Here is a 25315-nt window from a genome sequence, read left to right on the forward strand (position 1 = left end):
CACAATGGACACCCGTCCCAGCAGGTGATCTACTTCACCCCCCTGCGGTGGTCCCCAGCACAATGGACACCCGTCCCAGCAGGTGATCTACTTCACCCCCTGCAGTGGTCCCCAGCACGATGGACACCCGTCCCAGCAGGTGATCTACTTCACCCCCTGCAGTGGTCCCCAGCACGATGGACACCCGTCCCAGCAGGTGATCTACTTCACCCCCCTGCAGTGGTCCCCAGCACGATGGACACCTGTCCCAGCAGGTGATCTACTTCACCCCCCTGCAGTGGTCCCCAGCACGATGGACACCTGTCCCAGCAGGTGATCTACTTCACCCCCCTGCAGTGGTCCCCAGCACGATGGACACCTGTCCCAGCAGGTGATCTACTTCACCCCCCTGCAGTGGTCCCCAGCACAATGGACACCCGTCCCAGCAGGTGATCTACTTCACCCCCTGCAGTGGTCCCCAGCACGATGGACACCCGTCCCAGCAGGTGATCTACTTCACCCCCCTGCGGTGGTCCCCAGCACAATGGACACCCGTCCCAGCAGGTGATCTACTTCACCCCCCTGCAGTGGTCCCCAGCACAATGGACACCCGTCCCAGCAGGTGATCTACTTCACCCCCCTTCGGTGGTCCCCAGCACAATGGACACCCGTCCCAGCAGGTGATCTACTTCACCCCCTGCAGTGGTCCCCAGCACGATGGACACCCATCCCAGCAGGTGATCTACTTCACCCCCTGCAGTGGTCCCCAGCATGATGGACACCCGTCCCAGCAGGTGATCTACTTCACCCCCTGCAGTGGTCCCCAGCACGATGAACACCCGTCCCAGCAGGTGATCTACTTCACCCTCCTGCAGTGGTCCCCAGCACGATGGACACCCATCCCAGCAGGTGATCTACTTCACCCCCTGCAGTGGTCCCCAGCACGATGGACACCCGTCCCAGCAGGTGATCTACTTCACCCTCCTGCAGTGGTCCCCAGCACGATGGACACCCGTCCCAGCAGGTGATCTACTTCACCCTCCTGCAGTGGTCCCCAGCACGATGGACACCCGTCCCAGCAGGTGATCTACTTCACCTCCTGCAGTGGTCCCCAGCACGATGGACACCCGTCCCAGCAGGTGATCTACTTCACCCCCTGTGGTGGTCCCCAGCGCGATGGACACCCATCTTCTGCCAGTTTAGTTGACTCCACAATATCAACAAGAGATGACACTGGGTACAGGAAGGACCATGGTTCCTGATGACATTCTGGCAGTGGTGCTGATGCCCTGTGACCCAGAGCCTGCCACCTCCTTAGCCAGACTGTTCCAGGGCAGCTACGTCACTGGCAACTATCCAACAAACTGACTGAGTAGATCCTATCCACACTGAACAGGACACGTCTAACCCGGCCAGTTGCTCGGCAACAACCTGCTCACAGAAGCTGTTCCACTAAAGTCACCACAGCTGGGATCCAAACACAGACAAAGGACCAAACTCCCAGGGTGAAGTGGCATTCACTACCCTCGTCACCACAACCACAAAGTCACCTCCTCCCAGGGATGGGGAATAAATGCCATTTCAGCCTGTGAAGCTCACTTCCTCTGAGTGAATAATAAATGTTATTTTTTACAGTTTATGTCAGTGACGTGAAGGAGAGCACTGAAGTTCTGGTTACTAATTTCACGATGGCCCTGTGATTGTAATTGGTATCTGGTTTATTATTGTACAAGGATACAGTGAAAAGCTTCGTTTACATGTCAGCCGTTCAGATCATTCCATACATCAGAACATCAAGGTAGTATTAAAGAAAAAACAATTACAGAATGCAGAATAAATGCTACAGCTGCTGAGAAAGTGCAGTGGAAGCAGACAATAAAGTGAAGGGCCATGGCGAGGAACATTCGGAGATCTGTTCTTTGTACAAAAGGCCCATTCAGGAGAATCTGAAGGTGGATTAGAACTCACCCCATCGGTCTATAGAGAGATGAGTTGAGCTCCAAGCATCCTAGATATTCAACCCCATTCGGGACAGGGATGGCACCCGAGTGTTCCCCAAAACTGTCAGGTGACAAGTGGCATTTGTCCAACGTGATGCCAGGAAATGACCACCTACAACCAGAGAGAGTCTGACCTGCTACCCCTTACCTCAGCGATGGCCCCACATTCAATGACAATCCTGATGCTGTCCCCCCACCATCAACATCCTGGGGATCCCCAGTGTCCAGAAACTCAAGGGGACCATCCGCATAAACCTTCAGATACAGGAGCAGGTCGGAGACTGGGTACCTGCACAGAGTAACATCCTCAAACTCCTAATGAAATACAGCCAGTGGCGTGCCTCCTTCGTGATTGATTCAATGTGTTGGATCCAGAACAGATCCTCTGAGATGTTGATGCCCAGGAACTTGAAGCTGCTCAGCCTTTCCACCGCTGACCCCAGGATGAGTACTGGAGTGTGTTCTCCTGACTTCCCCTTCCTGAAGTTCACAGTCAGTTCCTTGGACTTGCTGAGGCTGTAAGATTGTTGTTCTGACATCACGGAGAGCGCCGCACTGTGAAATGGGAGACATACGACCACTGGTCAGAGTAGAAAGGATTCTTTGCACCACTACACTCTCCTCACTTCCCCTCACACCCTCTCCACTCCCCGATCCCCCCTCTCTACTTCCTTCTGTGTTACTTTCTCCCTCTCCTTCCCCACTCCAACAACACACCACTCCCTATGCACAGACCCTTCACTCTCTCTTCACACCTCCCTCTCTACTTGTAACCCCTTCTTCCCCCACCACTCAGACCCCTATTCCCTTCTCCCCATTCTTACATTCCTACCTCTCTTTCCCTCTCCCATCATATTCCGACACTCCATACCCACTCTGACAACTCTTCCCTCCTCTGACATCCCCTCCCCACTTGGATCACTATCCTCTCCCCACCACATGATGACAGACACCTTTAGACCCCAAATCCCTCCTCCTTGAATCACTCCCCCTTTCTCTCCTCACTCGGACCCCCTCATCGCTCAGTCCGGCATTGAGTGAAGGGACACCATCACTGGTGGGAGCACACTGAGCCCAGCAGGCCAGAGCACTGCCACATAGAGTATTCCCTCTGCACCTGAGGCCGTTGGTTATTGATTCAAGTGTGGGGTCGAATTGGGTGTGGCCGATGTGGGGCTCAGTGGGGTGTTTGCTTCCCTCGCTCAGAGCCGGCTTTCTGGATTCACACGCACCCGTACCCTTGTGCAGAAAATGTATTTAGATTGGCCAGGGCAGGACTGACGGTGCACTGCTCTATCAGAGGGGCCGCACTGTTCAGGGGGCAGCACAGAGGGAGTGCCACACCGTCAGTGCTGAGGGAATACTGAACATCAGGAGCAGCTGTCTGTTTTCAAGGAGACAGTTCTTACCTGGATTATTGTGGAGTTTACACTGGTTCTTTCATCTCATTTCCTACTGCTGTACGAGACCATTTCATACAAATCCTTTGGCCAGGCCGTTCTGCATTGTCTGTTGGACTAGGGACAGATTTGAGGACAACATTTAACTGGGACATGGTGCAATGAGAGAGGCTGGGGTCCAGGTGAGGGGGTGTAGCTGTGGAGGGGATGACTTAGACGGGGAGGAGTGCAGGGACTGGAGGAGATAACAGAGATGGGAGAGGTGTGTTGGGACCAGAGGGCGTTACAGAGAAAAGGAGAATTACATGTTCCGAAGGAGGTTTCAGAAACTTTTGGGAGGTTTCCCAATACTCACTTGTCAGTTTTCCAGTAGGATTTAACTAACCAAATCACAGCCACTGATGCAAGAAGAACGAGAACTCCTCTCACAGCCAATGAGATGATTGGAATCTTGCATGACTCTCCCTCAGCTGAGACACAAAGAACAAAGAGAATTATCGATATCAATCTCAGGCACGCTGTCGTCAGTACTCATTCCTCAGGTACTGGGTGGCAAACAGAACGTGATTACTGTGATGGTCACTGATGGCTACAGGAACTTTGATGGGGTGAGAAAGGATTGTGAAAGGCTCGATTCCACCAAGCCATCTCAGATATCCCACAGAATGTGTTTGTAAAGCAGGATGTTGGACGTTTGCCCTGACACAGATGGAGTTAACAATTATACCTCAACCACTAATTATTTCAAATCCATCTTCACTGCAAGGTGGGCATCAACATATCTGAGGGAGGTCTGCATCGGTTGTGGGGCTATTTTTGGGGCAGAACTGAAGGAATGGCCCATTGTGGGAGAGCAAATACTGAGGTGTGTGGAAGGTGAAACCCGCAGAGGAAGAAGAGGTGGGAGAGAGCTGTGAATTTGATTGGTGAAAAAGATAAAGGGCTGGAGAAGGGGAACTCTGAAATAGACCATGGAAGAAAGGGAAGCGGGAGGTGAACTAACACTTGGAAGAAAATTTGTTTTCCAGCAAGACAATGACCCCAAGCATAAAGCCAAAGCTACACAATGGCTTAAAAATAACAAATGTAATTTCCGGGAGTTGCCAAGTCAGAGTCCAGACCTCAAGCCACTTGAGAGATTTTGGCTGGTCTAGAAAAGGGATGTTCAGTCACCATCCCAAGAAATCTGACAGAGCTTGAGATGTTTTGTAAAGTAGAATAGCAAAGAATTGCTGTGTCCAGTTGTGTAAAGCTGAAAGAAACCTTTCCACACAGACTCAAGGCTGTTATTGCTGCCAAAGGTGCATCTACTAAATACTGATTTGAAGAGGGTGAGTACTTGTGCAATCAATTATTTTGTGTTTAATATTTGTAATTAATTTAGATCACTTTGTAGAGATCCATTTTCACTTTGACACGAAAGAGCCTTTTTTGTTGATCAATGTCAAAAAAGTGAAATTAAATCCACTGTGATTCAATATTGTAAAACAATAAAATATGAAAACTTCCAAGACGGGTGAATACATTTTACAGGCACTGTATATATATACTTCTTATTGTAATTTATAGATATTGTATTGTATATTGCCATGTAGTCTTGCTGCAGAACAACGTATTTGACAGCGTGTGCCGGTGATATTGGACCTGATTCTGATTCTGATTCTAATGTAATATCCAGGACATTCGGCTTTCCATCGCCAGCATTTTGTGGGAGAGAGAGATCCATGTGTTCCTTCCCAATTTTACTTGGGCTTTGTCCTCAGCACATTGAGGGAAATGGCTAAATCCTTGGATCAAGGCAGTGGGGTCCTGAAGGAGAGTGGAGAATGCGATTCCCATCTCACCGGCACATTTCACCATCTCAATGTGTTCCTCAGCTTGTGATGTATGGTTGTCATCTGGTCCCAAGGGTATCAGGGCAGCCAGTCTGTACACAGCAAGATCCCCCAACCAGCAATGCGACAGAGACCATTATTGCCACAGGGACACTGGGATGAACTCCCTCTGACCATGTGATCTTCCCCATCCAGCTGGGAGCACGGCAGACTTTGCTCAGATGGAGATCCAGTGGAGGACAGAGGGAATTGCTGAGGGTAAGGCTGCACTCTGTTGAATGGAGAATATTCCTCAGAGATATCCTCACCTTTCATCCACAGGGACACTGCGAACATGACCTCTCCATGTTGGTTTCGGACAGTACAGAGGGCGGTCACATCCCCCTCTCCCTCGCCCACACCCAAGGTCAGCGAGCCAGTCACCAGCTGCCCGTCTGCCACCTGCCACGTCTGGAAACGACCGTGCGTCTGGTTCCCGCTGAGGTTGGCGAGGGGGAGGTGCCAGGTGAGCTCTCCGGGTGGGTTTGATCTGGCCGCACACACACATGTGATGACCTCGGGGGTCCGAGTGCATCCTGAGTCCCGAGAAATCTCAGGCTTATCTGGGAAGAAACAGGCAGGAGATGTTGGTAGCACTGATATATTGTAATGGTCCAGTGTTATTCTGCAGCATCAGCTGTCCTCTGTGGGACACCTCTTTCCATTCTCTGTAAACTGAGGCTGTCTCCATTTTGATGCGTTGGATCCCCCTCCTCCACATTCAGAGATGCTCTTCTGCATATCACTGCTGTAACGTGTGATTGATTGAGTTACTGTCGCCTTCCTGTCACATAGAACCAGTCTGGCTTTTCTCCTCTGACCTTTCCCATTAACAAACTGCTTTTGCCCACAAAACTGCCACTCACTGGGTTTTATTGTGTTTGTTTTTCACACCATCCTCTGTAAACTCTAAAGACTATTGTGCGTGTAAACTCCACACAATCAGCACTTTCTGCAAACATCAGGCTCTTGAACAGAAGTGGATAGTTATATCCATTTAAGTACTCTGTATATCGCTATTTCATGCTCGTTATTTATGAAGATTGATTTATATCTGCATTTGCACGGTTTGTTTACAGTTAACAGTTCCTGATCTTTACAATTTACAGTTACTGCTCTACAGATTTCTTAAGTCTGCCTGCAGAGAAGGAATCTCAGGGTTGTATGTGGTGACATGTATCTACTCTGATAATAAATCTTACTTTGAATTTCGTACTCAAACCACCTTGCCCAGCACCAACAATAATTCCATGGTTAAAGTCACTTTAAAACATAAAAACATAGAAAAGTTACAGCACAACACAGATCCTTCAGCCCACAAGGTTGAGCCGAACACGTCCCTACCTTAGAAATTACTTGGCTTACCTATAGCCCTCTATTTTTCTAAGCTCCATGTACCTATCTAAAAGCCTCTTAAAAGACCCTATCATATCCTCCTCCACCACCGTTGCCGGCAGCCCATTCCACACACTTACCACTCTCTGACTAAAAAACTTACCCCTGACATCTCCTCTGTACCAACTCCCCAGCAACTTAAATCTGTGTCATCTTGTGGCAACCATTTCAGCCCTGGGAAAAAGTCTCCAACTATCCTCACAATCAATGCCTGGTATCATCTTGTACACCTCGATTAGGGCACCTCTCATCCTCCTTCACTCCAAGGAGAAAAGGCTGAGTTCACTCAAACTATTCTCGTAAGGCATGCTCCCCAATCCAGGCAACTTCCTTGTAAATCTCCTCTGCACCCTTTCTATGGCTTCCACGTTCTTCCTGTAGTGAGGCGACCAGAATTGAGCACAGTACTCTAAGTGGGGTCTGACCAGGGTCCTATATAGCTGCAACATTACCTCTTGGCTCTTAAATTCAATTCCACAATTGACGAAGGCCAATACACCATACGCCTTCTTAACCACAGAGTCAACAGCTGCTTTGAGTGTCCTATGGACTCGGACCCCAAGATCCCTCTGATCCTCCACACTGCCAAGACTCTTACCATTAATACTATCTTCTGCCATTACATTTGACCTGCCAAAATGAACCACCACACTTATCTGGGTTGAACTCCATCTGCCACTTCTCAGCCCAGTTCTGCATACAATCAATCCCGCTGTAAACTCTGACAGCCCTCCACACGATCCACAACATTCCCAACCTTTGTGTTAACAGCAAATTTACTAAACCATCCCTCCACATTCTCATCCATGTCATTTCTTAATATCTACATGCTCAAGCTTTTCAGTCAGCTGAAAGTCATCACTACAATCACTAAGATCCTTTTCCATAGTGAATACTGAAGTAAAGTATTCATTAAGTATCTCTGGTATTTCCTCTGGTTCCATACACACTTTCACACTTGACAGGTCCTATTCTTTCACATCTTATCCTCTTGCTCTTCACATACTTGTAGAATGCCTTGGGGTTTTCCTTAATCCCACCCACCAAGGCCTTCTCAAGGCCCCTTCTGGCTCTCCTAATTTCCTTCTTAAGCTCCTTCCTAGTAGCCTTATAATCTTCTAGATCTCTAACATTACCAAGCTCTGTGAACCTTTTGTAAGCTTTACTTTTCTTCTTGACCAGATTTATTACAGCCTTTTTATACCACAGTTCCTGTACCCTACCATTACTTCCCTGTCTCATTGAAATGTACCTATACAGAACTCTACACAAATATCCCCTGAATATTTGCCACATTTCTTCTGTACCTTTCCTTGAGAACATCTGTTTCCAATTTAAGCCACCAATTTTCTGCCTGATAGCCTCATAATTCCCCTTACTCCAATTAAACGCTTTGCTGACTTGTCTATTCCTATCTCTCTCCAATGTTATTGTAAAGGAGATAGAATTGTGATCACTATCTCCAAAATGCTCTCCCACTGAGAGATCTGACACCTGACCAGGTTCATTTCCCAATAACAAATCAAGTACAGCCTCTCCTCTTGTACACTTATCTACATGCTGTGTCAAGAAACCCTCCTGAACACATCTAACAAAATCCACTCCATCTAAACTCTTCGCTCTAGACAGATGCCAATCAACATTTGGGAAATAAAAATCTCCCATCATGGCAACTCTGTTATTGTTACACCTTTCCAGGATCTCTTTCCCTATCTGCTCCTCAATATCCCTGTTACTATTTTGTGGCCTATAAAAAACACCCAGTAAAGTTATTGACCCCTTCCTGTTCCTAACCTCCACCCACAGAGACTCCGTAGACACTCCCTCCATGGTGTCCACCTTTTCTGCAGCTGTGACACTAACTCTGATCAACAGTGCCACTCCCCACCTCTCTTGCTTCTCTTCCTGTCCTTTCTGAAACATCTAAAACCAGGCACTTGAAGTAACCAATTCTGTTCCTGAGCCATCCAAGTCTCTGTAATGGCCACGACATCGTGTCTCGACGGTCTAAGCTCATGCACTTTGTTCACAACACTCCTTGCATTAAAATAGACACACCTCAAGCCTTCGGTCAGAGCACGTCCCTTCTCTATCACCTGCCTATCCTCCCTCTCGCACTGTCTACAAGCTTTCTCTATTTGTGAGCTATCCTCCTCTTCCCCAGTCTCTTCAGTTTGCTACCCAACCCCAACAATTCCAGTTTAAACTCTCACCAGTAGCCTTAGCAAACCTCCCCACCAGGGTATTGGACCCCTGGGGTTCAAGTGCAACCCGTCTTTTTTTGTACAGGTCACACCTGCCCCAAAAATGGCCCCAATGATTCAGAAATCAGAATCGCTGCCCTCTGCTCCAATCCCTCAGCCACACATTTATCCTCCACCTCATCCTATTCCTATTCTCACTGTTGTGTGGCACAGGCAATAATCCCGAGACTACTACCTTTGCAGTCCTGTTTCTCAACTTCCTTCCTAACTCCCTGTAGCCTTTTTTCAGGATCTCTTCCCCTTTTCTACCTATGTCATTGGTACCAATATGTACAACAACCTCTGACTGTTCTCCCTCCCACTGCAGGATACCTTGGACGTGATCTGAAACATCCTGGACCCTGGCATCTGGGAGGTAAACTACCATCTGAGTTTCTTTCCTGCATCCATAGAATCGCCTGTCTGACACCCTAACTATAGAGTCCCCTATCACTATTCCCTTCCTCTTCCATTTCCTACCTTTCTGAGACACAGGGCCAGGTTCTGTGCCAGAGACACAGCCATTGCTGCTTCCCCCAGGTAGGCTGTCCCCTCGCCCCCAAACAGTACTCAAACAGGAGTACTTATTCTCCTTTAGTCATATTCGTTCGCCATTCCAATATTTGTTCTGAACAACAACAGAATCTCTTAACCAGGTCTACATGTTTTTATGCATTGAATTGCTGACACATGATTCACTGATTTGATATTTGCATTAACGAGGAGGTGTACAGGTACTTAATAAAGTGGCCACTGAGTGTGTATTGTGTATCGAATGATAAATAGTCCACTGACTTTGCATTTGTACTTAGAGAAGTAGCAATGCATCCACTTACACTCCACAGTGAGGGTGATGGCCCTCTCCGCTGTACCGTGTTCATTCTCCGCCACACACTGATAGACTCCAGCCTGCTGGGGGGTCACCTGAGGAAACTCCAGCCACAGTTCATTGCTGGAACTTGTTGTGTTCAGTGTGACACCGAGATGTCTCCATTTTAGATTAGACACTGGGAAACTCTGGACGAAGCAGAGGATCGATGTAGGAATCCCTTCCTTCATATTCACCCAGGAATTGTTCACGTTGTTGGTAGAAGTGATTGAGAGATTCTGTGGGGCATCTAATACAGACAAATAAAGAGTTAATTATGAGAACACATGGTGTACAACAAGATTCCACGTGTCGACCACCTGAATGATTTCTACAATCAATTCCATTCCACCTTTGCAATGTATTCCAATGTACACAGAATGTGGAGAAGTACAGCTCAGGAACAGCCCCTGCGGCTCATGATGTTATGGTGAGCTCATTATTCTAGAAACAAAATCCCTAACTAAGCTAACCTATTCTGTCTACAACATCTCCATTTCCCTCCATTCCCTGCACTTTCATATGCCCATCTTCGTGCCTTTGAAACACCTCTATCTTCACCACCACTCCTGACAGAACATTGCAGGCTCCCTCAGCATGCTGTATAGAAAGGAAACTTGTCCTGTGAATCTTCTTTTCATTTACGTCTTCTCACCTTTGATGCATGGCCTCCAATACTGAACATTACAACCCCAGGTAAAAGATACCGACCGTCTATTTTTGCCCTGATATCTCTACCCAGTCTCTGGAGAAAACAATTTGTATGTCCAACCTTTCCTTATCTCACCTGCTCTGTCATCCAGACAGCATCCTCTTCTTCACCCTCTCCAAAGCCTCTACACCGTTCCTATAATGCGGTGAACAGAACTGAATGCAATACTTCACATGGGGTCTAACCAAAACTTACTTCAGCTCTAACGTAACTTCATAACTCTGGAACTCATAAAGGAAAACATGCCTTACACCTTCTTTCTCACCCTATCAAACTGTTGGGAGCTATGAACACACATCTCCAAATTCTTCTGATCATAGACCTTGTTAAGGGTCCTGCCATTAACTGTTCCTGTCCCTTTACACCTGATCTTCCAAACTGAAACACTGCACACGTGCTGCAATTAATCTGCATCTGCCACTTCTCTGCCCCAATCTGCATCTGATCTGTGTCCCACCTAATCTTTTGGCAACCTTATTCTCTATTCACAACAATACCAACTTAAGATATTTTAATTTAAGAACTGGCAAATTAAAAGGACCCATGAACTGTGATGCTGGGCCTATGGACAACCAGGAGGATCTTTCCTAATCCTCACAACTTCTTCACTCTGTTGGAAGCTTCAAACAATGGCTCATCATAACCTCGGCCATTTCGGAGTAGATGTGGGACACCGGAGATGTGGGTGGTGTGAGGGAGGTTGGGTCTGTGGGATATCAGTGTCAGTTCATTCTTCCTGTTGGTCAGCCTTGCTCACCCCTGTGTTAGGTAAAGTGGGGAGTGATGGGTTACATGGGGAAGTGCTGAAGGTCTCTAGAGAGGGCAGAGCAACTCACCAGGGTTCCGTGTCTGGTGTTTGTGGCACTTGATATTCCATGAACATCTGAACTGAACCCAGAAGATCAGACAGAGCGAGAGCAGGCAACGCAGGTGGGATCAACCTGTCCCACGGTAAGGGCCAAGGTGTGTGTGTGTGTGTGTGTATACAATTCTCTCTCTCCAGGTAAGAGTGTGGGACTGTGTTTGTGTGTTCATGTCTACAAACATGTATGTTTGAACCACGTCAGGGCACACTTACATTGAAATGTAAATCCATGTTTCTGTGCCTTTTTAACATCTATACGTGGTCTGACAACAACTTATTTCCACGGTCACAGGTTCTTGAACCCACCCACATTGTTTTATTTATTTTGTTGATTAAATGTATGTTAATCTGAGATTATGTTAATTCATGTTCACCGTGTCTGTATTGAAACTCTGCAGTTTCTGTGAGAAGCTCGTTTTCACGGCATTGATAACCCGTGATGGGCCATGATAATAAACAAACTAATATGTATGTCTCTCCCGCACATGCGTGTTTGGGACAAGTTGTGTGTCATGTATGGTCACATGTTGATGTGTGTGTCATCACGTGTTTGTGTGCCTTGTATAGCTGTGGCTTCACTGAGGGAATGAGACGGAGGGAGGAGTGAGAGAGAGGGGAGTAAGGGAGTGTGCTGGAGGAGGGGATGGAATGATGCGTGTGCAATATTTGAGGGTCGATGGGGAAATGGTTAATGCAGGGGGAGTGAATGAAACTGAGAACAAAGAGAGAGGTGAGGGGAAACGTGTCAGCATAAATCTGTGTCTAATAACACGTCCACATCTTGGAGGCACATCTATAAATAGAGTGTGTACTTGCACGTGTTGTATATCTGTGCGCTTCTGCAGTAGTAATCACATGTGGGTATGCATCACATTTCCTTGTGTGATCACACATGTGTGGAGCTGGTGTAAATGGTCCCATGATTAGGCTAGGATTAAGCTAGGGGATTGTGGGGTGGTGTGGCTCGAAGGCCTGGAAGCATGTATCTCAATAAATAGATAAATAGATTTAGAGAGAACTGTTGGGCGATGTCCACACACTCACATTCCACAGTGAGGGTCACTGCCCTCTCCGCTGTCCCGTGTTTATTCTTTGCCACACACTGATAGTCTCCGGCCTGCTGGGGTGTCACTTGTGGAAACACCAGCCACAGTTCATTGTTGGAACTTGTTGTGTTCAGTGTGACACCGAGATGTCTCCACGTTAGATTAGACACTGGGAAACTCTGGACGGAGCAGAGGATCGATGTAGGAATCCCTTCCTTCATATTCACCCAGGAATTGTTCACACTGTTGGTAGAAGTGATTGAGAAATCCTGTGGGGCGTCTAAAGGCAAACAGATGGTTAACAGTGCAACAGTTTCAAAACAATAAAAGATCATAAATCAGTGTTAAAAAGTGAGCGGGGCCTGTTGGGACGTCTGCGGAGCAAGAGATCACGGAGTGAGTGGAGGCAGGTCTCTGTGGGTTTGTGCGTATGAGGAGTGTTTGATGGCTCTGGGCCGATACTCACTGGAGTTTACAAGAATGAGGGGAATTTCACTGAAACTTAGTGAATATTGAAAGCCTAATATTAAAAGGTGTGACATTGTGGGCATCACCGAGTCAAGGCTAAATGATGGATGTGATTAGGAGCCAAATGTCCAAGGATACACAGTGTGTCGGAAAGATTGGGAAGTAGGTAAAGGGGGTGGCATGGCCCTGATGGTAAGCAACAATATCAAATCACTAGAAAGAAGGGACATAGGATCAGAAAATGTAGAATCCTTATGGGTGGAGTTAATAAATGGCAAGGGCAAAAAGACACTAATAGTATTTGTATACAGGCCTCCAAACAGCTGGAAATAGAAAAAGCATGTCAGAAGGAAAATGTCAAGTTAAATATGGGGGATTTTAATATGAAAGTGGATTGGGAAAGTCAGGAAGGTACTGGGTCTCAGGGGAGGGAGTTTGTAGAATACCTATGGGATGGCTTTTTGGAGCAGTTTGTACATAAGCCCACCAGTGGATCGGCTGTTTTGTATTGAGTGCAGTGTAATGAACCTGAGGCAATTGGGGAGCTAGAGGTAATGGAACCCTTGGAAGTACTGATCATAATATGATTGAGTTCAGTTTCAAATTTGAAAAGGAGAAGCTGGTATCAGGTGTATCGATATTTCAGTGGAACAAAGGCAATTACAGTGGTATGAGAGAGGAACTGGCCCAAGTTGATTGGAAAAGTAAGCTAGATGGAGGGACGGTAGAGCAGAATTGCATGAAATCCCTACAAGAAATAAGGAAAGTGCAGGAAAAATATATTCAAAAAAGAAAGAAAATCATGAATGGAAAAATGGCACAAATGTGGCTAACGAGAGAGGTTAAGGCTAAAATAAAAGCAAAAGAGATGGCGTACTAGAAATCAAAAATTAGTGGGAAAACTGAGGACTGGATGACTTTTAAAAACTTACAGAAGGAAACTAAGAAAGTCATTAGGAAAGAATAGATGAATTATGAAAGCAAGTTGGCAATCAACATAAAAAAGGATACTAAATTTTTTAAAATACATGAAAAGCAGAAGAGTGACACAGGTAGATTTGGGACCGATTAAAAATGATGCTGGAGAAATTATAATGGGTAACAAAGAGATGGCAGAGGAACTAAATGAGTATTTTACATCAGTTTTCACAGTGGAGGACAATAGCAACATACCTGATAGCCAGATGTCAGGGAATAGAATTAGGTACAGTCAAGGTTACTAGAGAGAAAGTACTTGGGCCCTGGACTGGATGAGGTGCACCCACGGGTTCTGAAGGAGGTGGCTTTGGAGATCGTGGAGGCATTGGAAATGATCTTCCAGGGATCAATAGACTCTGGCATGGTTCCAGAGGATTGGAAGTTCACAAATGTAGTTCCGCTGTTTAAGATAGGAGGGAGGCAGCAAAAAGAAAATTACAGACCTATTAGCCTGACATCAGTAGTTGGAAAGTTATTGGAGTTATTCCTCAAGGACGAGGTTATGAAATACCTCGAGGTGCATGACAAGATAGGCCCAAGCCAGCATGGTTTCATGAAGGGAAGATCCTGCCTCACCAACCTACTGGAATTTTTTGAGGTAATCTCAAGTAAGATTGACAAGGGAGAGGCTGTGGATGTTGTGTATCTGGATTTTCAAAAGGCCTTCGATAAGGTGCCGCATAAGAGGCTGCTTAATAAAATGAGAGCCCATGGAATTATAGGAAAGATATTGGAATGGTTGGAGTATTGGCTGAGAAGCAGAAAGCAAAGGGTGGGAACAAAGGGATCCTATTCTGGTTGGTTGCCGGTTACTAGTGGTGTTCCGCAGGGGTCGGTGTTGGGGCCGCTTCCTTTTACAGTGTATATCGATGATTTACATTATGGATTAACTGGTTTGCGGATGAAAAGGGGGTTTCTTCTTTTTTCTTTGTTACTGTGTATGTAATCAAAAGGGGTTTTTTTTGTTTTGTTAACTAGCAGGAATGCTTCTTTCTTGCGAGAGAGTGCTGGAAGCTTGTTGGGAAAGGGTTTCTTTGTTTTGTTAAAAGCAGGAATGTTTCTTTGTTGTGAGAGAGTGCTGGAAGCTTGTTTGGGTTAAAATTGACTGATAACGAGAATTGTATTCCTTAGTAAACCAAATGGGGATTAATGTTCTTTCTTCTGACTCTGTAAGCTTTTGTTGACGGGCTTTTGGGCAGATCGGCGTGAGGGGGTTGAGAGAGAGGACACAATGCTGTAAGCTGGGCGAGGATTGGACCCCAAGCGGGGGTCCGAGGCCAAGAGGTACTCCGAGGATGGGGGGATGAAGCTAGATGTGCTTGGTTGACCACTCGGACGGTCCAGAGCTGCGAGTCGAGGAGTTCTGAGGGGATCGAATGGTGGCCAGAAGACTTCAGTAATTGAGCTCCAACAGTTGTGCACGAAGTGGTTTGGACTTTGATAGGTTTGGCGCCTTTTCTTTATTTTTTTCATATATACTGTATCGTTATTAATCACTTAGTTATAGTAACCTTTATAAATTGTACTCATTTAATCGCATATGGTGTCCTGTCTGTTTTTGGGCGAGGCGGGGACATCACACAGCATCCACACCAGCTGATTACCCAGTTTGGTGGGGCCGAAGGCTGCTCCCCCGAGACGAGAACGAGCTGAGCGAGCCTGAGGTGACCCAGGAGGTTACAATGGATTAACTGTTTTGCAGATGACACCAAGATAGGTGCAGGAGCAGGAAGTTTTGAAGAAATGGAAAGGTTGCAGAGAGACTTGGTCAGTTTAGGAGAGTTGGCAAAGAAATGGCAGATGAGAACAATGTTGAGAAATGTACAGTTGTACGTTTTGGAAGAAGAAATAATCGGGCAGATTATTATTTAGATGGGGAGAAAAATCAAAAGTGCAAAGGGACTTGGGGGTCCTCATGCAGGATAGGCTAAATGTTAACCACCAGGTTGGATCCGCAGTAAGGAAAGTGAATGCTATGTTGGCATTCATTTCAAGAGGAATAGTGTATAAGAGTAAGGAAGTGTTGAGGCTCTATGGGGCACTGGTGAGACCTCAGTTGGATACTGTGTGCAGTTTTGGGCCCCCATCTTAGAGGTGATGTACTGATGTTGGAGAGAGTTCAGAGAAGATTTACGAGGATGATTCCTGGAATGCAGGGGATAACATATGAGGAGCGTTTGTTGGCTCTTGGACTATATTCGTTAGAGTATAGAAGAATGAGAAGGGATCTCATAGAAACAATTTGAATGTTGAAAGGGTTGGACAGAATAGATGTGGAAAGGCGGTTTCCCTTGGTGGATGAGTACAGGACAAGAGGCCACAGTCTTAGAATTAGAGGGTACCCATTTAAAACAGAGATGAGGAGAAATTTTTTTAGCCAGAGGGTCATGGATTTTTGGAATTCATTGCCACATACAGATGTGGAGGCCCAATCATTTAGGGTGTTTAAGGAGGAAATTGATGGGTATCTAAGTAGTCAGGGTATCAAGGGATATGGGGGAAAAGCTGGAAATTGGAACTAGATGGGAGAATAGTTTAACCCATGGTGGAGTGGCGGAGCAGACTCGATGGGCAGAATGGCCTACTTCTGCTCCTTTGTCTTGTGATCTTGTGAAGCGTTGTCCAGCTTGAAGGGCAGAAACAGGGGATAGTGTGGTATCAGAGAGACAATGCTGAGGGAGTGATGTGGGCAAAGATACGGTGCCGAGCATCATCAGTGGATTGTTGTCACACAGAGGGAGCGCCGCTCTGTCACAGGGACGATACTGAGATAGGGTCACACTGTGGGAAGGGCAGTACTGATGGAGGCTCACACTGTGGGAGGGTCAGTACTGATGGAGGCTCACACTGTGGGAGGGGCGATACTGGGGAAAAGTCACACTGTAGGAGGTGAAATACTGAGGAAGAGTTACACTGTTGGAGGAGTTAACTGAGGAAGTATAATACTGTGGGAGGGGCAATACTGAGGAAGAGTTACACAGTGGGAGGGGCAATATTGAGGAAGAATCACACTGTAGGGGGGCAATACTGAGGAAGATTTGCAGGGTGGGGGGTTAATACTGAGGAAGATCACATTGAGGAAGAATCACACTGTGGGAGGGGCAATACTGAGGAAGATTTGCATGGTGAAAGGGGCGATATTGAGGAGGGTCACACTGTGGGAGGAGTGTACTGAGCAAGATTTGCAGGGTGGGGGTTTGATACTGAGGAGGAGTTACACAATGGGAGGGGCGATACTGAGGAAGATTTGCAGGGTGGGAGGGGAGATACTGAGGAAGATTTGCAGGGTGGGAGGGGAGATACTGAGGAAGATTTGCAGGGTGGGAGGGGAGATACTGAGGAAGATTTGCATGTTGGGGGGGGTGATACTGAGGAAGATTTGCACGGTGGGGTGTGATACTGAGGAAGAGTCACATTAAGGAAGAATCACACTGTGGGAGGGGCGATACTGAGGAAGATTTGCACAGTGGGAGGGGAGATACTCAGGGTCACACTGTAGAACTCTCTCCTGAAGTTGAAAGCAAGGGCAAAACCTAGCCTCTGCGTTCTAGTTACAGTCGGGAAAGGGGAGGTGGTGCTGGAGGCTGTGGACACATCCGAAATGGATGTCGATGTACCTCTGCACATTTGTGGTCTGAGGGAGACCAGGGGTCACACAAAGGGCTGGATTTACCCTCCGGATAAGCCCAGATGATCAGAGTATGTCTCCCCAGAGCTGGAGGATACTCCTACCGTACAGGAGCCCGCAGCCACAGCGGCATCTGCTGAACGTGCGTCCTCTGGGCTGGTGAGCGGCGCGATAGCACTGGGGGCTGGTGGGGAACAAGCTCTGCCCCATGGTCGGGAGGAGAAGGGCGATGCTTTGGTAAAGCTGCAGTATCTGGAGGACGATGCTGACGGCCGCTACTGAGATTATTTCAGATGGCCCGGTAGGTTCAGAGCCCAGCGGCCCTCAGCATCGGTCAATGCCGGCGGCCCCGTCCGCGGCGGGAGCCCCGCACAGCGAGGAGGTTTATGACAGGTCAGAGATGCTCATTTAAAAGGAGAGTTAGCGGGCATTCTGTATCACTCCGGCGTCCCAATCAGCGCCAGGAGCAGCGCAGAGAGGTGTAAATAAAAGTAGAGAAGGGCCAAGCGGAGCGGCCATTGTTGAGAGTGGGCCATTGTTGAGAGTGCGAGTGACAGGCTTTGGCTCAAAGGAGGCTTCAGCTCAGAAGAGGCTTTGGCTCTGGGTAAGTTTCTGTTAAGTTTCCCCTTTCTCTTGCTGTGTCAGGGGTAATTAATGTAGATTAAATGGCCGGTGTGCAGTCTTCGTGCTGGATGTTGAAGTTATGGGAGACCCACGGTCTCCCAGGGAATTAAATCTGCATGAAGACCATGTTGGGGATCTGGAGGAGCAGCTGGGGATGACCTTTGACTTGTACGGGAGAGTGAGGAGATCATCAATTAGAGTTACAGGGAACTGGTCACCCCGAGGTTGCAGGAGGATGGGGTAGTTGGGTGACTGTCAGGAGACATGGACATGTGAAAAGTCAGTCAGTGCAGAGCATCCCTGTGGCCGTTCCTCTCAATAATAAGTAAACCGTTTTGGATACTGTTGTGGGGGGTGACCTCCCAGAGGAATTCATGGAGAGCAGGTGTACTGGCACTGAGCATGGGTCCATGGTGCAGAAGGGAAAGAGGGAGTAGAGGGGAGCGTAGTGACTGGGGAATCAATAGTCAGGGGAACAGACAGGAGATTCTGTGGATGTGAACAGGACACCTGGATGGTTTGTTGCCTCCCAGGTGCCAGGGTCAGGGACATCTCGGTTCACATCCACAGCATTTTGGAGGAGGGACAGCAGCCAGATATCTTGGTACATATTGGTACCAATGACATAGGAAGGAAAAGCAAAGAGGTCCTGAAGAGAGGATTTAGAGAGTGAGGCAAAAAGCTGAGAAGCTGGCCATCCAGGGTATTAATTTCCGGAATGGACCTGTGCCACGTGCCGGTGAGGGTAAAAGCAGGATGATTTGGCAGCTAGATGCATGGTTGAGAAGTTGATGCAGGGGGCAGGGCTTCAGGTTCTTGGATCATTGGTCTGGGGGAGATACAACCTGTGGCAAAGGAAACCCGAGGGGGAATAACATTCCTGCAGGCAGGTTTGTTATAAGTGTTGGGGAGGGTTTAAACTAATTTGGCAGGGGTATGGGAACCAGAGGGAAGGGAGCCAGGATAGGACGGATGGCAAAAAAGCAAAGATATCATGCAGTCAGACTGTCAAGAAGGACAGGCAGATGAGAGGACAAAACTGCAGCCAGCAGGGTGAGTATCAGTGAATTAGGGATGCAGAGTCAAAAACGTAACAAATACGGTACTCAAAGTGTGATATCTCAATGGATGGAGTATAAAAAATAAGGTGGATGATCTTTTTGCACTTTTACAGATTGTCGGGTATGATGGTGTGGCCATCAGTGAATCGTGGCTGATGGATGATTGTAGTTGGGAGCTGAATGTCCAAGGTTACATATTGTATTGGTGGGATAGGAAGGTAGGCGGAGGGGATGGTGTGACTCTTCTGGTAAAGTATGGCATCAAATCATTAGAAAGATGTGACATTGGATCAGAAGATGGAGAATCCTTGTGGGTTGAGCAGAGAAACTGTAAGGGTAAAAGGACCCTGATGACAGTTGCATTCAGGCCTCCAAACAGTAGCTGGGATGTGGATGACAGATTACAATGGGAAATAGAAACGGTGTGTCAAAAGGGAAACGTTATGATAGACATGGGAGATTTTACAAGCGGGTAGATTGGGAAAATAAGGTTCATGATAGATCCCAAGATAGTGAATGTGAACGCCTACAAGATGGCTTTTTAAAACAGTTTGTCATTGAGTTTACAAGGAGATTAGCTATACTGGATTGGGTGTTATGTAAATTAGGCGACTTGGAAGCTGAAAGTAAAGGATTGAGATTTGATAAGAAGAAAGTAAAGTCTGACAGAGCAGTATTTCAGTAAAGGAAATTACAGTGGTATGAGAGAGGAGTTGGCCAAAGTAAATTGGAAGGAGATGCTGGCACACCTGACAGCAGAGCAGCAATGGCTTGAGTTTCTGGGAAAATGAGGAAGGTGCAGGATCGGTGTATTCCAAAAACAAAGAAATACACAAATGGCAAAATAGTACAATCATGGCTGAGAAAGTCAAACCTAATATAAAAGCTAAAGAGAGGGCATACAACAAAGCTAAAATTAGCAGGATGATATAGGTTTTGGTAGCTTGTAAAAAAAAGTTACAGAAAGCAACTAAAATAATCAATATGGGAAAATATGAAATATGAGAGCAAGCTAGCAAACAATATCAAAGGGATAGAAAAAGCATTTTCAATATATAAAGAGAAAAATAGAGATGAACTTTGATATAAGACCATTAGAAAATGAGGCAGAAGAAATAATAACGAGACAAGTAGATGGCAGATGAACTAAATGAGTATTTTGCATCAGTATTCACTGTGGAAGACACAAGTAGTGTGGCAGGTGTTGACGGGTGTGAGGGAAGGGAAGTGAATACAGTTACTGTTACAAGGGAGAAGGTGCTCAAAAAGCTGAAGTTACACAAGTCACCCAGACCGGATGATCTGCACCCTCGGGTTCTGAAAGAGGTAACAGTAGAGATTGTGGAGGCATTAGTTATGATCTTTCAAGAACCATTGGACTTTGGCATAAGACCATAAGGCAAAGGAGGAGAATTTAGCCATTCAGCCCATCGAGTCTGTTCCACCATTCCATCATGGTTGATCCCAGGTCCCACTCACCTCCATACACCTGCCTTCTCACTATATCCTTTGATGCCTGACCGATCAGGAAATGATCAACTTCCACCTTAAATATATGCACAGACCTAGGCTCCACCGCAGCTCGTGGCAGAGCATTCCCAGGTTTACTACTCTGGCTAAAAACATTCCTGCTACCTCTCTTCTAAAGAGTCCTCCCTCAATTTTGAGGCTCTGTTCTCTAGTTCTGGATGCCCCCACCACAGGAATCATCCTCAACTATGATCATCCACCCTCTCCGGTCATTTCAACATTTGGCCTAACTAGTGTCTTATAAAGGCTTAGCATTATCTCCTTGCTTTCTTATTTTATTCCCCTAGAAATAAATCCCAACATTGCATTTGACTTCTTTATCACAGACTCAACCTGTAAATTCACCTTCTTGGAGTCTTGCACGAGGAGGGCTAAGTCCTCTTCAACTCTGATATTTGAACCTCTCCATTTAGATGATAGTCCACACTGTTGTACCTTTTACCAAAATGCATTATCATACATTTCCCATCACTGTATTCAATTTGCCACATTTTTGCCCATTCTTCCAAAAGTCCTGCTGCAATATCTTTGCTTCCTCACCACTACCTATCTGCACCTATCTTTGTATCATCCACAAATCCATCAATTCCATGATCCGAATCATGGACGAACAACATGCAAAGCAGCTGTCACAATACTGACCCTGGAACACCACGAGTCACCGGCAGCCAAGCAGAAAAGGCCCCTTTTATTCCCACTCACTGCCCCCTGCCTGACAGCCATTCTGCTCTCTGTGCCAGTATCTTTCCTATAATGCCATTTATCTTGTTAAGCAACCACATGTGTGGCACCTTATCAAATATCTCCTGAAAATCCAAGTAAATTACATCCACTGCCTCTCATTTGACCACTCTGCTTATCTCTTCCTCGAAGAACTCAGATTTGTCAGGCAAGATCTATCCTATATCTATCTATCCTTTATCTGTCCTACATGTCATCTCCTCAAAGAACTCAGATTTGTCAGGCAAGATCTATCCTATATCTCTCTATCCTTTATCTGTCCTACATGTCATCTCCTCGAAGAACTCAGATTTGTCAGGCAAGATCTATCCTATATCTATCTATCCTTTATCTGTCCTACATGTCATCTCCTCGAAGAATTCCAACAGGTCCGTCAGGCAAGATTCCCCTTTACAGAAACCATGCTGACTTTGACTTACTATATCATTAGGCTCCAAGGACCTCGAAGCCTCATTCCTAATAATGGACTCCAACACTTTCACAAACACTGTTAGGCTAACTGGTCTATAATATCCTTTCTTTTCCCTTCCTCCCATAAAGAGTAGAGTGATATTTGCAATCTTCCAGTCCTCCAGGACCAGGCCAGAATCAAGGGACGCTTCCAGAGGACTGGAAAATCGCAAACAAGGTAGGCAGCAGAAAGGAAATCTTAGAGCAGTTAGCCTGGACTCAGTGGTTGGGAAGATGTTGGAGTCAATTGTTAAAGGACGAGGTTATGGAGTACTGGGGACACAGGACAAGATAGGATAAAGTCAGTGTGGTTTCTTTAAGGGAAATCCTTGCCTCGCAAACCTGTTGGAATTCTTTGAGGAGATGACATGTAGGACAGATAAAGGGGAAGCAGTGGCTGTTATACATTTGGATTTTCAGAAGGAATTTGAAAAGTTGCCACACATGAGGCTACTTATTAAGTTAAAGCCCATGATTAGAGCATTGGCTGATTAGTAGGAGGCAGCGAGTGTGAATAACAGATCTGGTTGACTGGCAGTGACTCATAGGGTCAGTGTTGGGACCACTTATCTTTATGCTGTATAGGTGATTTAGATGATGGCTTTGTTTCCAAGGTTGCAGGGATATTGAATAGTTTGATAATGAATATTGTTGGAGGGGCAGGTAGTGTTGAGGAAACAGGAAGGCTACAGAAGGATGGGCAAGAAAGTGGAACATGAAATACAATGTTGCAAAGTGCATGGACATACACTTTGGTAGAAAAAACTAAACCTGCAGACTATTTTCTAAATGGGGAGATATTTAAAACATCTGAGATGTCCTTGTGCAGAACACCCTAAAGGTTAACTTGCAGGTTGATTGGGTGGTGAGGAAGGCAAATGCAATGTTAACATTCATTTCAAGGGGTCTAGAATATAAGAGCAGTGATGTGATGCTGAGGTTTTAAAAGGCACTGATGAGGCCTCACCTTGAGCATTGTGAACAGTTTTGGGCTCCTTATCTAAGAAAAGATGTGCTGGCATTGGAGTGGGTTCAGATGAGGTTCAGATGGATGATTCTGGGAATGAAAGGGTAATCATATGGGGAATGTTTGATGGCTCTGGGCCTGTACTTGCTGGAATTTAGAAGGATGAGGAAGGGGGGGGATCTCATTCAAATCTTTTGAATGTTGAAAGCCCAAGACAGAGTGGGTGTGGAAAGGATGTTTCCCATGGTGGGGGAGTCCAGGGCAAGAGGACACAGCCTCAGGATAGAGGGGTGTCCATTTAAAACAATGAGGCAAAGACATTTCTGTAGCCAGAGTTTGGTGAGTTTCAGGAATTTGTTACCACAGGCCACTGTGGAAGCCAGGTCATTGGGTTTATTTAAAGCACAAATTGATAGATTCTTGATTGGCCATGGCATCAAAGGTTATGGGGAAGAGGCCGGGGAGTGGGGCTGAAGAGGGGAAAAATGGATCAGCCATGACTGAATAGTGGAGCAGATTCGATGGACCAAATGGCCTAATTCTGCTCCTATGTCTTATGGTCTTCTTCACGGATATTAAGGGCAAAATTTGTCAGTAAATATGTAATTTAATTATCCTCATACTGAAATTTACAGACTATCTCTGTGTACTCTGTGGAGTATTGCTGTACCTGTATGATAACTGTTCTCCATACTTACACTGCACAGTTAGTGTGAGGGTCTGCTCCGATGAAACAGATGGGTATCTGACTCTGCAGGTGAGACTTTGCCCGTGGTGTTTGAGCGCTGGTGTCATGGTCAGGACAGAAGTATATGTCAGAGTGTTGTGCCACTGAGTTACACTGCTTGAGACTGATGGTGGGATATCCGTGGGGGTGACCCAGGTTAAGGTGGGTGAAGTTCCATTACACGTGGTGTTGAAGACGCATTTTATGTTCACAGACTTTCCTTCAACAAGTTCTGCAGCGAATATTGTGGGTTTATCTGTGAAATCTAACACAGAAATGGATCCTTTTAGTTCAATATCACAAGATGCATCAGTTCAGATAGAAATCTCAGCCCCACAATAGGAAAGGTGTTTACAGGATGATCCCTGAACAATGAGGGTAGAGTGTTCTGAAAGCTGTTGAGAGGGGAAATGGGAATCAGAGTCCTCCACTGAGAGCCTCAATATCACACAGTCACTGATACATCCAGTGGGGTACGTCCTTCCCCAAACAGTGAGACATGGGCCAAGTGGACTTGGACATGGGGAAGATGAGTTCAAAAAGATCAAATTAAATTTATTAGCAAAGTACATATACAGGTTGTTACCACGTACTGTACTACCTTGAGATTCACTTTCTCAGGCATTTACAGGAAAAAAGAAATCAAACAAAATTTACAAAAATCTACACAAGCAGACAAAGACTGACAACAAAAAGACAAATTGTAAATTCAAAAATAACAGTGCTGTCAATGTGAGTTGTGAAGAGTCCTTGAAAGTGAGCCTGTAGGGCACAGAATCAACTCAGAGTCGGGGTGTTTGAGGTTATCCACACCATTCCAGGAGACTGGTGTTTGAAGGGGAATAACTGTTCCTGAACTGGGTGATGTGGGACACAAGGCTTCTATACCTCCTGCCTGATGTTAGTAGTGAGACCAGGGCATGGCCTGGATGGTGGATAAAAACACAAAGGATGATGGAAAGGAGGGATGTGTGGATGGTTGGGATGAAGATGGAGAAGGAGTGGAGGGTCAGTGGGAAGATGAACACTGCCACATGCAGAGACAACTAATTCGGCAAGTTACTGCACATAACTCCGAGAGCCTCTCGTGTCCATGTCAGTTGTACTCCAATATGATTAGTAACATAGATTGGCTTTCATAACATAGTAACAATCGACAAGCTGAAAATACAGAGGCTGCATTGGGAATGAATTGGAAGCTTCCTGAAAATCGGGAGTTGTGACGATGTGAATATGGACCCAAGCCAAGTTTATATTATTCCCCACTGACTGCTGAATGTCTGCTGTTGAGTGACCACACAGAACACCTACCAGAAACACGGAGCCATGTAACAGGGAGATAGTTGTAACGATTCCTCCTGTCAAATTCAATCCTGAAGAAGTACGGCCCTTCATCTTCCTCAGTGATATTGTCGATAACCAGGGAACAGTCACCGTCTTTCAAGTCTCCAGACAGACGGGTCCGAGACTGAAACTTCTGCATCTCCTGACTGTGATCGCTGGAGTGAAACACTATAGGTCCAGATTTTGAATTGTCACTGTTACACCAGATACCAGTCCAGGACGACTTATCAACATTTGATGGATAACGGTAGTGGCATGGAATCCGGGCACACAAGCCTCTCTGTGCTGTCACATCTGATGGTGTTTCAGCTCTCCACTCATTCGACATTGCGGCTGAGGAGAGAATGAACAATGTTTGGTAATGGACGACTTGTGAACACACCGGACTTGATATCCACCCCCTGTATCTCTCTTG

General features: G+C 46.3%; 1 protein-coding gene across 1 annotated transcript; it reads right to left on the reverse strand.

Annotated features, from left to right (window-relative positions):
• Positions 1-1013: 1013 nt before the first annotated feature.
• On the reverse strand, positions 1014-23823 carry LOC132385400 (myelin-associated glycoprotein-like). Its single transcript, XM_059957444.1, has 7 exons — positions 23528-23823; positions 12381-12662; positions 9728-10009; positions 5523-5816; positions 3735-3849; positions 2128-2268; positions 1014-1170 (listed from the first exon to the last, which is right to left on the reverse strand). The coding sequence occupies exons 1-7, from the start codon at positions 23622-23624 to the stop codon at positions 1014-1016; spliced, it is 1368 nt and encodes a 455-aa protein (XP_059813427.1). The 5' UTR covers positions 23625-23823.
• Between the last annotated feature and the right edge of the window lie 1492 nt (positions 23824-25315).

The sequence above is a fragment of the Hypanus sabinus genome (genome assembly GCF_030144855.1).
Source record: "Hypanus sabinus isolate sHypSab1 chromosome 1 unlocalized genomic scaffold, sHypSab1.hap1 SUPER_1_unloc_3, whole genome shotgun sequence".
In the NCBI taxonomy this organism is placed as follows: Eukaryota; Metazoa; Chordata; class Chondrichthyes; order Myliobatiformes; family Dasyatidae; genus Hypanus; species Hypanus sabinus.

Coding starts and splice junctions, on each gene's coding strand:
- LOC132385400 (XM_059957444.1), bottom strand. CDS start 23,624: ATGACACCAGCGCTCAAACACCACGGGCAAAGTCTCACCTGCAGAGTC. Junction 12,663..23,527: donor CCTCACACTAACTGTGCAGT/GTAAGTATGGAG, acceptor GTTTGCCTTTAG/ACGCCCCACAGGATTTCTCA. Junction 10,010..12,380: donor AGTGACCCTCACTGTGGAAT/GTGAGTGTGTGG, acceptor TGTCTGTATTAG/ATGCCCCACAGAATCTCTCA.